Genomic DNA, 12146 nt, shown 5'->3' with positions numbered 1-12146 from the left:
GGACCCTGGCATGCTGCAGTCCAGGGAGTCACAAAGAGTCGGACATGACTTAGTGACTGACAACAACCATCCGGGCTGCAGGCTGGGTACGACTCCCTGAGACCCAGCCCAGGGGTCAGTCTGGATGGCTCTGTGTGAATACCGTTCCCTCCTGTGTGATGCAGGGACGGCTGCTGAAAAGGGACCATCATAGTTAAGTAGCTGGGCCCACTTGACTTCTGTCACTTTTCAGGCACCTGCTAGTGTAGGCAGGGCTCAGTGTGAGAAAATAGTTGAAATTGACTTTGTTCACCCATTTCCACAGAAACTGCAAAAAATCTGTTTCTATGATTGCAGAAATTGTGTCCCAGGATCCTGTATGGTGCAGGGAAATTTGGGCGGGGGGGGTGGCCTGGAGGATTTGGCTCTGTCCCCACCTTTGGTCCATGACCTCATGAAAGTCACCTTTCTCTGGACCTCGGTCTTATGACTCATAAGAGGAAGGAACTTAAAATCTGTGATCTTCATTCTGAGATGTTCTTGGGGGTCTGGAGGTGCCTCTAGGCCAGGGCCTGCATCACCCCTGCTTTACCCAAGCAGCCTCCTTGTGGGGTTCAGACACAGATAATCCGAGGAAAGCTGTGCATGCTTGGCATCCCCTTGACCAGTGGTTCTCCTCGGAATCTTCACGGGTGAATACACACCGTCGCTATGGTCTTACCTGGCCCGTGGTGCCGTGGAGTTCTCCCTGCTGTGAAGACACCCGAGGTCTTGCCCCTGAGGTCCCTGCCTCCCCGTCTCAGCCCTGCTCGGGCCCTTGCCGGCACTCACCTGACTGTGGCTGTTGTCCCCGTATCTCCCCATCAGGTTGACGCGGTGGCAGTTCTTGTACCAGAAAGCCCCCTTGTAGGACAGGGCACAGTTGGTGATGGCCGAGTCTGTGTCCTTGTCGAAGGTGGAGAAGGATCTGCCGTTGTGGTAGGCCATGGAGTCACCTGGGAGAGAGAACGTACCAGCTGGGAGCTGGAGCTCCGGGTGGGCTGTGGAAGCACCAGGGCGGCAACCGATGCTGGGGTGGGCCGGTCTCGAACGAGAGGCCCAGGATTAGGATCCAGCACAGGCCTGGGTAGAACGTGAGTGCCGCCTGGAGCCTCATTTCTGATGGAAGCAGCACAAGGTGGTAGAAGGAGGGCTGCGGGCATGTTTGGAGGGTCTTGCTCCAGTCCCACCTTATTCGTACCCTAGTTGTGTCCTTGCACAAATCAAGCCACTTGTGGAACCTCAGTTTTCCCATCTGTAGAATGGAACTAGCAGAGCACATTGATTGGATTCACCTCAGGGGGCTGTTGGAACAACGGTATGAAGGTGTATGCCGAACAGGTGGTATGGTGTGCAAACAGCTGTGATTGTTACTTTCATGACTGTTTTTGCATTCACTTGATGTAAAGGAGCTCAGAGAGTAAGGTGGGAAATCTGTATTTAATAATGATGTGTTTTCCCCCCAAATGCAAGTATTTAGACTTCATTATTGTTTTCATGTATTTATTTAGGCTTAGGCGCTCAGTCGTGTCCGACTCTTGGAGACCCCGTGGACTGCAGCCCACCAGGCTCCTCTGTCCATGGGATTCTCCAGGCAAGAATACTGGAGTGGGTTGCCATGCCCTCCTCCAGGGATGTATTTATTTATTACCCATTTATTCCTAGGTAGTGTTAGTGGTAGAGGACTTGACTGCCAATGCAGGAGACGTCGGAGATACAGGTTCAATCCCTGGGTCGGGAAGATCCCCTGAAGGAGGAAATGGCAACCCACTCCAGTATTCTTGCCTGGAGAATCCCATGGACAGAGGAGCCTGGCGGGCTACCGTTGGACACGACTGAAGTGACTTAGCACACATGCACTTATTCGTTAACTCACAGTCACTCGCTCGCTCGCACATCTAACATTTAGCAAAAGCTCTAATGACTTTAGTTTCCACTCTGCCATGCTGATTTTCCAGAGCTATCCTGAGCCAGTCTGCCTTAAGTCTCAGCCTACAGAGTCATACTTACAACCAAACCGCTCAGGTTTTAGATGTCACCAAATAGCTTGCATATTGCACATTTATTTTTCAAAGTGTTGATGGGACCAATTTCCCTTGATTCTTAGACAAAAAGCCCGTTTACATGTAGTGCTACATGGGAATCTAGCTTGTAATTTAATATACTGAATTTTAGGAGTGTTTAAGCACCATTTCGGTGTTCTCTCACTTCCAACCCTGGCCAATGCTGGGCAGAAAAGTTTCAAGACATCAAGGCATTCTATCCTGATATATTGTAGCAATTTATCATAGGGACTTGATAGGGATCTTCCCAACCTGGGGATTAGACCTGGGTCTCCTGCATTGCAGGCAGATTCTTTATCCATAGGGACTTGAGTGCCTTGTTAATTGATGAAGCTACCAAGAGCATGAGGCTGGAAGCTAGGAATGGTGAAACAAGATGCTCTCCTGGGGAGGGGCTGGCTGCCCTCAGTACACATAGGAGGAGGCGGTTCCAAGGGTGAGCTTCTGAAATGAAGGGGCAGATTATGGCTCATTTTCTGTTGAAAATACAGAGAGAGATGGGTGGAGGCCACATTCCTGCTGCCTGCTTGCCCAGGGTGCCTTTGCTTGCTCAGGGTGCCTTTGCTTGCCCTGTAACAAGATCTTCCTTGCCTGAAGCCATCTCAACAAAAGAGATATTTGTTGCTAGGTAATAAAATGTTAGAATTCCTTGACTGATGCAAGAATGAAAACAATGTTCACCCCGGATCTCTCCCTTCATTACCACCAACTTGATTTCTAAAGAGCTCTGACTCTCCTTAGGTTGAGACCTGCTTCTGGCAAATCATACCTGGAGACTTTTCCCATCATGGGCATGTTCTTTCAGGGCCCAGAGGCTGGGAATGTGCTATAGCACCCGTCTCCTCTGTTCTCATAAACGTAATGGGGAGCCACACCAAAGCAGGCAGGGCTTGGCATGGGGTGGTCACGCTCTTACACCTGATCTCCCTTGTTACCAAAACCACCTGTCAGCAGCCAGGCTGGTCCCCTGGGCCCACATTCCTCAAGCTGTTACGTCTTGGGCAAATCGCCAAACTTCTCTGAGCCTCAGTTTCCTCACCTGTATAATAGCAATATCTCCCTGGAGATATGTATATATACCATACATATATGATCTGTATATGTATCACAGATGTATCATATATTATATAATATATAATGCAAATGAAATGAGGCTTGCCTGGTGGCTCAAATGGTAAAGAATCTGCTTGCAATGCAGGAGACCCAGGTTTGGGTTGGCAAGATCCCTTGGAGAAGGAAATGGCACCCCCACCCCAATGTTCTTGCCTGGAGAATCCCATGGACAGAGGCGCCTGGCGGGCTGCAGTCCATGGGGTCACAAGGAGTCGGACACGACAGAGATGAACACTTTCACTTGCACAATGCATATGAAATATCAGCAAAAAGAGGCTGCCACCTCATTTGCCTGAATGCCTATGGTTTCCTTATTGGTTTCTCTTGTAACGTGGCACCAGAAAACCACACAAAGGTCATTTCAAGTCAAAGACATCTTCAAAACCTGAACTAGGTTCTGTACTGGTCAGAGAGTGAAGGACTGCCAGGCAGGTAGGGAGCTTCTCTGGTCATGGGGATGTGCCAGCTGAGGCTGGAGGGCCATGTGGCAGGAAGGCCTTAGAAAAGATTCATCCAGGTGGGTAATGGAGTGGACTGTCTGCTACTCAAAGTGCAGGCCGCGGACCAGCAGTGCCACCAACACTGGCATCATGAGGGCCCTTATCAGAAATGGGGCGTCTCTGCTTCACTCCAGACACACTGCGTTAGCTCACTAATGGGATCCCCAGGGGTCACATGTGTGTAATAAACAGAGAGGCGGGAGAGTACATGAGCCTTAAGGCTCCCAAGACACTGCTTGTCTCTCCGTCCAAAACTGGTATCTAAACACGGAGTAGAAAAAGACAGTTTTTGAGTGACAGTAGGTAGCTACAAATACACCTTAAATGTCCTATTTCCCAACCTACCCTAGGTTTTGGTGACCAAGTATCTACCTGCTGCTGCTGCTAAGTGACTTCTGTGTGACCCCACAGACGGCAGCCCACCAGGCTCCGCCGTCCCTGGGATTCTCCAGGCAAGAACACTGGAGTGGGTTGCCATTTCCTTCTCCAATGCATGCGAGTGAAAAGTGAAAGTGAAGTCGCTCCGTCGTGTCCGCCTCTTCCCGACCCCATGGACTGTATGTAGCCTACCAGGCTCCTCCATCCATGGGATTTTCCAGGCAAGAGTACTGGAGCGGGGTGCCATTGCCTTCTCCCAAGTATCTACCTAGCCCTGTTAAATTGTAGTTCTGCCAGATGAGCACCTATCAAATGTTTATGGATAAGTGGGTGGGCCGATGCAGGAAGGACTGCTGAGCGGGGGAACTAGCCGAAACCCCGAGATGTGTTCGAGGTCCCGTGGGCTCCGCGAGTGACTGCGCGTACCCGCCAGGCCGCTGTACCCACCCGCCGTGCCCACCCGCTGGGCCCACCCGCCGGGCCTCTGTACCACCCCCCGCCAGGCCGCTGTACCCCCCGTCCGGCCGCTGAACCCACCTGCCGTGCCGCTGTAGCCCTCCACCTTCAGCCGGTAGCGCGTCCGGGAGTCGCCCACGCTGAACCTGTCGTAGACGGCGTAGGCCGACTGCCCGTGGTCGCGCAGGTCCACCCGGAGCTCGTACTGCCCCTGGGCTGTGATTTTGCTCAAAGTGTCCAGCCCTGAGGACGACAGGCGCGGGTTACCAAAGAAGCACCGTGACCGAGGCGCCCGTTCCTCCTCCCGCGTGAGAGAGAGCAGCGGCTCCGTGTGAACTGAGGAGCTTTGCGTGAAGCAGCCTGCTCCGCTCTTCGCCGCTGCCACGCCAGGTGACACACACGCCGTGTCTGAGCCTCAGCTAAAGTTGGGCTGGCCTCTTTGCCCTGCCAGCCTCCTAGTGTGTTATGAAAATCAAAGGAAATGAAGTGGAGAGGGTACCTTTTGCACTCTAAGGCTCGTTACCTGTGAAAGGCAATGAGGCAGATGTTCCCAGGCTCAGATGCTGGAACACAGGAAGCTGCCCTGTGCCAGGGGCAGGTGGTTGCTAAGTGTGAGTCACAGTGGGGGATGGGGGATGCCCCTGTAGTGCTGGCTGAGAGAATTGGAGTGCCACTCACATCTTTATTGGCTAGATCCCTACGGTCAGCAGCTTAACCTCTTTGGGGCTGTTTTCTCAGGAGCAAGATGGGAACTTTGTACACTGTGGGGCTTCTGGGAGGCTTGGCACTTGTGGCTCTGATGGACCCAGTCAGCACAGGTGAAGGGCATCAGTGAGGATGACGCTCTAAGTGGCCCAGGGGGTGACTTGAGGCTAGGCTTATTCTTAGGGTCGGGCTGTTGGCTCTCCTCTGATCAGATTTTTATTTTTAATGACCCAGAGAATTTCAAGTCTTTTCCATTGAGAATCTGATATTCTGTGTCGACCACCAGAGCTGTCGTTTCCTCCTAATCCGTCTTTCTCCCACATTTCGGCATGGGTAGGACAGGCAACAGGGAGGGCAGGAATGGGCATTTGGGGCATGAACACGCAGGCTGTATTACCAAGCCAGAACTCTTCTCTTAGGTCCCCAAATCCAGCAGTATAGGCCTTCCAGTTTCGATAGAAGTCCTCACGTCCATTTTTGCGTCTCAGGAACACCTATAAACACAAGCAGTGAATCCGGATGAGCTTAAGCCATTGAAGGAACGAGAAGACATCTTTCTGAGAGGAGGAAATGCTCACTGTGGGAAAGGCACCTGGCCCCACCTCTGTCCTCACTAATCTGCCATGCAATTCGGCACACGCACATCACCTCCCTTCTCAGAGTCTCAGGGTTCTCCCCCGAGGAACAGAGATGAATAAGACCACCATCCAGCTTGGGGTGATTGTGATGTGTCCGTGTAGGCCATACATGTGGGGACAGGGGGGATATGGGAACTCAGTGAACCTCCTGCTCAATGCTGCTGCCCATCTAAAACTGCTCTGAAAAAATAAAATTTAATAATTAAAATATTCATTGGAAGGACTGATGCTGAAGCTCCAATACTTTGGGCACATGATGTGAAGAGCCGACTCATTGGTAAAGACCCTGCTGCTGGGAAAGACTAAAGGCAGGAGGAGAAGGGGCCAACAGAGGATGAAATGGTTGGATGGCATCACTGACTCAATGGACATGAGTTTGAGCAAGCTCTGGAAGATGGTGAAGGACAGGGAAGCCTGGCATGCTGCAGTCCATGGGGTCACAGAGTTGGACACGGCTGAAAGACTGAATAACAACCGTAATTTTAAAAAGTACTACTTAGCTCATATGGTAATGGGACTGAAATCATTCATGGAAAACTCTTAGCACGGCAGTGCCTGGTAGATGGCCAGTGTTAATCAGTAAACTTAATGGGCTCGGAGACCACGGCCATTTATACATCACAGAGCTGTCTAAGGATCAAATGAGAAAATGGGGAACTGCTTTTTATCCTCAGCTTCCTTCCCATTACTTTAAGAGAGAATTCCTGAGTGTTTCCATGTGACAGGCACTGTCTTGCAAACCCTCAGGCACATTAGGGTCAGAGGGCACGGAGGAGACCTCCCCGCCTCTCCCCTGCCCCCGCCCCTCCTGTCTGAGAGGCCTGGAGCCTGTCTCCATGATACTCACGATCCATCCACCCCCATCAGAGGTCATGTCACAGAAGACTTCCTGCTTCTGGGTCTTGTTGTTGTTCAGATAAATGGTGTAGACGCCAGAGGTAGTGTCTCCATTCAGCATTGCTTGGGAGCAGTCCCTGGGGAATCGGTACAGGACCCCAGCTGCAGGATGAGAAGGAGGAGTCATTCTCAGAGCAGGAGCTTTCAAGTCACAGGTCAAGTGCTTGTTGGCTAGACACCTAAGAATAAGCAGCTCCACCTCTCTGAGACTCTGTACTCTGGTGTGCAAGGGGGAGGATTAAAGCTATTCTGTGGGAGTGCAGTGAGGTGCAGAGGTTACGGGTAAAAGGGACCCCTTTCAGCCTTTTATACTGATGGAAGCCACCATGATATCAGTGGGAAGCACACTGATCTGCTTGAGGGCTGTGTGTCAGGTTGGCTGTGATCAATCAGGAGCATCCAGGTAGCACCCGATGAACACCTGCTGGACACCCAGGTGTTGGCCAGGATGACTGGGTCTCTAGCACCCGGGGCGTGGCTCACTGTGGCTGAGGACACTCTGGCAGGCTGCATGCATCTCAGACTCTTCAGAGGATTCTGACGCCAAAGACAAGGAAGGGTTCTAGTCCTGAACTTGCTGCTTCCTTGCCTTCGGACACTGGAGAAGTCATATAACTGCTCTGAGCCTGGGAATCTTAGAAGGCTAACACAGGAATGTCTGGGGAATTTCTATTTGTGGTAATGTGGTGCAAAACATTCAACACTTGATAGAAACGGACAATCTTGGGACTATGCTTATTAGCAGGTAGACTTGAGAAGTGATGGTCATAGCAGCTCTTTTTTGTTGTTGTTGTTCTGGTCTCCTCAATGTATGTTACCTTCCCCTGAGTTTGCCTCATTAGGTATTTTCTTGTCTGTTTCACAACCTGGTCTGAGAGCATCTTTAGGGCACATTCAAGTTTTTGGTGCTCTCAGCACCTGGCATGAGATCTGGAAGAGAGGTGCTTTGGCATCTGCCCCTCCTTCAGCAGGTGTGTGCGGAGTGACCAGAGTGAAGTGTGAAGGGCGGGAGGCAGCACTGGGATACAGTCCATATACCCAGTTCAAGGCTCTCCAAAGCCCCTCTCCTCCCTTCCTCTTCTCCATTAATAGAACCTCTTGCACATTTGCCATCTGCAGAGGACATCCAGTGGCTGGGTTTGGGTGTGGTTCCCTGCTCCTGGAACACCTGAGCCCAGACCAGACTCTAACTCATGGTATAACCCTGAGCCGGTCTTTTAGTCTCTGGGGGCCTCTGTTCCCCACCAGAAAGCTGGGCATGATAATCCTGGCCTACATGGGATTTGAGAGGATGAGCAGGCTTTATAAATGCCCACATGCTAAAGGAGAACGCTGAGCTTATAAGGAGCCCCAACAATGGCTACCCACTGGGCTAGGAGTTCAATACAGAGATTCTCCCAAGGTCCTTATGAAGAAGGGATCACTATTAATCCCATCATATGGATAAAGAAACGGAGACTTGCAGAATGGCAGTAACTCTCCTCCATCGCACAGAGCAGGTGGCGATGGGGAGTGAACCCAGCTGTTCCCACTGCTGGCCCTCCTGCCCTCCCACCTGCCCTGTAACCTGCTACATCCACATCCCTCCGGCTTTTCAGGTAATTGCAGGTAATTGATTCTTATCAAAATGTGATAGAAGCATTTAAAGTCGCAGTCAGAGGAGAAGTGGAGGGTTGGTTCAGTCTCAGAGTGTGATCTCAAGGCCCGGCTGCCCCCTGAGCCGCTTACTCGTGGTGAAGGTGGTCTTGACTGTCTTGCTCCTCAGGGTCCCATTTAGTGCCTGAATCCTGGCTGTGTAGTGGGTGGATGGGCTCAGATCTGTCAGGCTGTAAGAGGTGGTGTCTGGATCCACAACGACTTCCTAAGGGCAGAAGAAAGATACAATAATAGCCTTTGGCCACATAAATCCGCAGGGTATAGACGATGTATTCTTTTATTCACCCACCCATTCATTTCTTCCTTTAGCAAGAATCCACTGAGGCCCACTCTGTGCCAGGCTCCATGCTCATGTTAGGGACTTAGAATTGAGGAGGGTGCCCTGTGAGCAAAGCTCCTGGGGCCGGAAGGGTCAGAGCAAATTCAAGTCATAGGAGGAGGCAATGAGCTGTCGCAACCATACTTCACTGAGGGGAGCAGCAGAAGAGGTGGGCAGACACCAGATTATAAAAGACCTTCAGTGTCAACCTACGGACTTTGAAGTTTATCATGATAAGGAATGGAGGTTCCTGGAAAGGTCTTTGAAAAAGTGAATACCATGGTCTCAGCTTAATCTGGTAGGAGGATGAATCACGCAAAGGGCAAAAGTTTAGACTTTGAGACCAGCTAGGTCAGTCGTCTCTAACGTGGCTCTTTTTCATAGTCCTCTGGGAAGCTTTAAAATAAAACCGTGCCTGGGCCCCATCCTAGAGTGACTGAATCGTAAGAGCCTGATCAGGGGCGTGATGACGGCGTGAGCTGACCCAGCAGGTCTCTCGTCTAGAATGGACACATCCAGGAGAGGCAGAGCTGCACAGCTGCTGGAGGCCCATTCTAACTACGCTTGCAGTTTGTGACTCGTCACCATGCTGCTGTCCAGAAGACAGGATCAGCTGTAGTTTTGCAGGAGATCCTTGTTCTTTTCAGATCCTCTTTTTCAAAATGTCTAGTGCCTGTGAAATCACCCTTTAGGAGATAACCCTGCTGTCAGGGATTGGAATTCAACCTGCATTCCTAGCAAACCAAACACAATGATGCTCTCTACAACCTGCAAACATAGCCGCTTGGATTTAGGCAGTAATGAGTCAGTGTGGAGGCCCCTGGAAGGTTCATTGGCATCCTCACCACCAGCAATGTGACATTCTGATATTTTCCAATGTGGGAGTGGGTGGGTGGGTGTGGGTGGATGGGTGTGGAGGGGTGAGTAGTTTCAGAGAAGCTAAGAGACCTGCACTCACTCCATAATTTGGCAGTGACGGGGTGGTCTTGCATCTGTCTCCTAACTTCCTGTCCAGGACTCTTTCCTCCTCTATCAGGCTGGTTTTCTTGAGTGAAACAGATAAAGCTGGGGATTGGACATGCAGGGAAATAGACCCAGGTGAGAGCCCATTTGATGCCAGTGACCCGGTGACTTTTGTGTAGCTCCCAGGTCTGATCCCTGTGGAAGGATAAGGTACAAAGCTGGCTTCCTTAAATTACCTGGGGATACCATTACCTATCAGCTTTCTAAGCTGCTGCACAAAGTCTCTTTCTAAGCAATTAGGGTAGATCGAAATGAGACTCAGGACTTCAGGCAAACAGGATGGCTGACCAGGAAGGGCCCTCACAGACTGGGGAGTCCAATGCACTCATTTTACAGATGTGAACACTGACACCCAGAGAAGGTGAGGGACTTGTCTCTGCTCACACAGTGAACTAGTTCACTGTTACACCGACTCCTAGAAGGGCCATGATGATATCTAGAGATGTGTTCATTTCTGGTTAACCATAGCATATTGAACACGCCAGTTTATTTCTACTTGCTTCTGATACCCTCTGAAATGAGAGGAAGAGATACAAAGTATAAACCCACAAGATGAGGGAAGTGGCAGAGGAGACAGCAACAGGCACACGATGTCACCAGAATCTTGATCGGTGAGAAGTGTGGGATGGTGGAGTGACAGCCGAGGCGACAGAACAGAGGAAGTCCCAGTGGATGGAGTCACTCAGAGACAGTTGATGAATGCTGCAGGGCCCAGCAAGCTCAGGAAAGGGATGCATGCAAAAGCAAAGATGCCTTTGAAGGCCCGTGTGGGGTGTGGTTGAACGAAGGTTTGCTTAAAACTTTGTACAATAAACAGATTCCTAGTTCTCTCCATTCCCCCAGCAGTCTGGATGACTGTCCTTCCCAGCCCAGGTGAAAGGCTGAGGTTTCCTCTCTGGACAGGCTGAGCTAGAGAGGAGACTCTGGATTCAAATCTATCATGCCCAGCTGCGGGGGAGCCTCAGGTGCTGCACTGGCTAGAGGAGAACTGAAGGTTTATACGCAGTGGGAGCCCAGGCCTCTTCTCCAGCGAGGCTTTTGGCAGCCTGGTGTGAAGGAGTTTGGTGGAGGATCCTCCAAGAAGAGTGATGAGCTCGAGAGAAAGGGCTTATAGTCCTGATGCTTGAAAACCCTCCCAAGAAAATTGCTGGGTATGTGCCAAAGAATCGATGTTTTTGAACTGTGGTGTTGGAGAAGACTCTTAAGAGTCCCTTGGACTGCAAGGAGATCCAACCAGTCCATCCCAAAGGAAATCAGTCCTGAATATTCATTGGAAGGACTGATGCTGAAGTTGAAACTCCAATACTTTGGCCACTTGATGTGAAGAACTGACTCATTGGAAAAGACCCTGATGCTGGGAAAGATTGAAGGCAGGAGGAGATGGGGACAACAGAGGATGAGATGGTTCGATGGCATCACCGATGCAATGGACATGAGTTTGAGTAAGCTCTGGGGGTTGGTGATGGACAAGGAAGCCTGGCGTGCTGCAGTCCATGGGGTCACAAAGAGTCAGACATGATTGAGCGACTGAACTGAACTGACTGTGCCCAATCACTCTATAGCGAGGGCCAAAGTTGACAAGCCTTTCTGTGCACTTAGACCTCCCAATCAGCCAGTTCATTCTTGGCTCCAGTACAAAAAGGTCAACTGACATTAGGGGCAAGTCTCCAACATGAAAAATGGCCACCCAAATCAAACCAAACAGCTGCAAACCAGAAAAGAGACCTTGGAGGAAACACTCTGCAGGCAGAGGAAGAAAATACCAAGAACACATATTCTTAGAGGTAAAGAGAAGATACAGGATATAGAAACAATATGCTAGAAAAAGGTCAACGTGCAGAAAATAAGGAAAAGATCTTGGAAAGGATGGTGACCAACATTAAGACGTCAATAACACATTTAGAAGGTAAAGGTTAGAAAACTTCTTTCACTTTCTAAAGTTATTTCAAGTTAAAAAGTAGAAGGAAAAAAAATCATGGGTAGAGAATATAAGTAAAAACTGCTGTAAACAGTTGATGTCATAAGCACATGGTGATATGTATATCATTATATAATGGAATGATGCCATCTGTGAGATGCATGGCAAAGATGCAGAAGAAACCTTTGGCCTTTACTCAATAAAACACTAACAGACAAAGAGTCCAGCTCCTAAAATGTCCTCAAGTCTTGTGAGCAGTAGTTCTTGACCTTGGCTGGCTATCAAAACTGGAGTCTGGTTAAAATGAGACCGGGAGGCTACAACTTATGATTCAGAAAGTCTGGCATGGTGTCCAGTTCCTACTGATTTCTTTCCAGCTCTCCAGTCACACTAGAGTAGGAGAAACAGACTTCAGATAATTCTTCCTGACTTTGAGACTCATGTAACTGTTTCATTCAGTCA

At 50.1% G+C, this 12146-nt stretch overlaps 1 protein-coding gene across 11 annotated transcripts in view; it reads right to left on the bottom strand.

The window, feature by feature from the left end:
- Positions 1-12146, bottom strand: part of TNC (tenascin C) — a 100267-nt gene that overhangs the window by 3996 nt on the left and 84125 nt on the right. For all 11 annotated transcript variants that reach the window (XM_043927432.1, XM_043927431.1, XM_043927437.1 and 8 more), the window contains 5 exons: positions 8497-8629; positions 6719-6870; positions 5631-5727; positions 4610-4771; positions 811-974 (listed from right to left, as the gene is read on the bottom strand). In XM_043927432.1, the coding sequence (XP_043783367.1) occupies positions 811-974; positions 4610-4771; positions 5631-5727; positions 6719-6870; positions 8497-8629 (708 nt within the window). The remainder of the gene's footprint in view (positions 1-810; positions 975-4609; positions 4772-5630; positions 5728-6718; positions 6871-8496; positions 8630-12146) is intronic.

Source organism: Cervus elaphus, chromosome 16, assembly GCF_910594005.1.
Source record: "Cervus elaphus chromosome 16, mCerEla1.1, whole genome shotgun sequence".
Taxonomy (NCBI): domain Eukaryota; kingdom Metazoa; phylum Chordata; class Mammalia; order Artiodactyla; family Cervidae; genus Cervus; species Cervus elaphus.
This window is presented reverse-complemented; position numbering and strand designations above follow the sequence as displayed.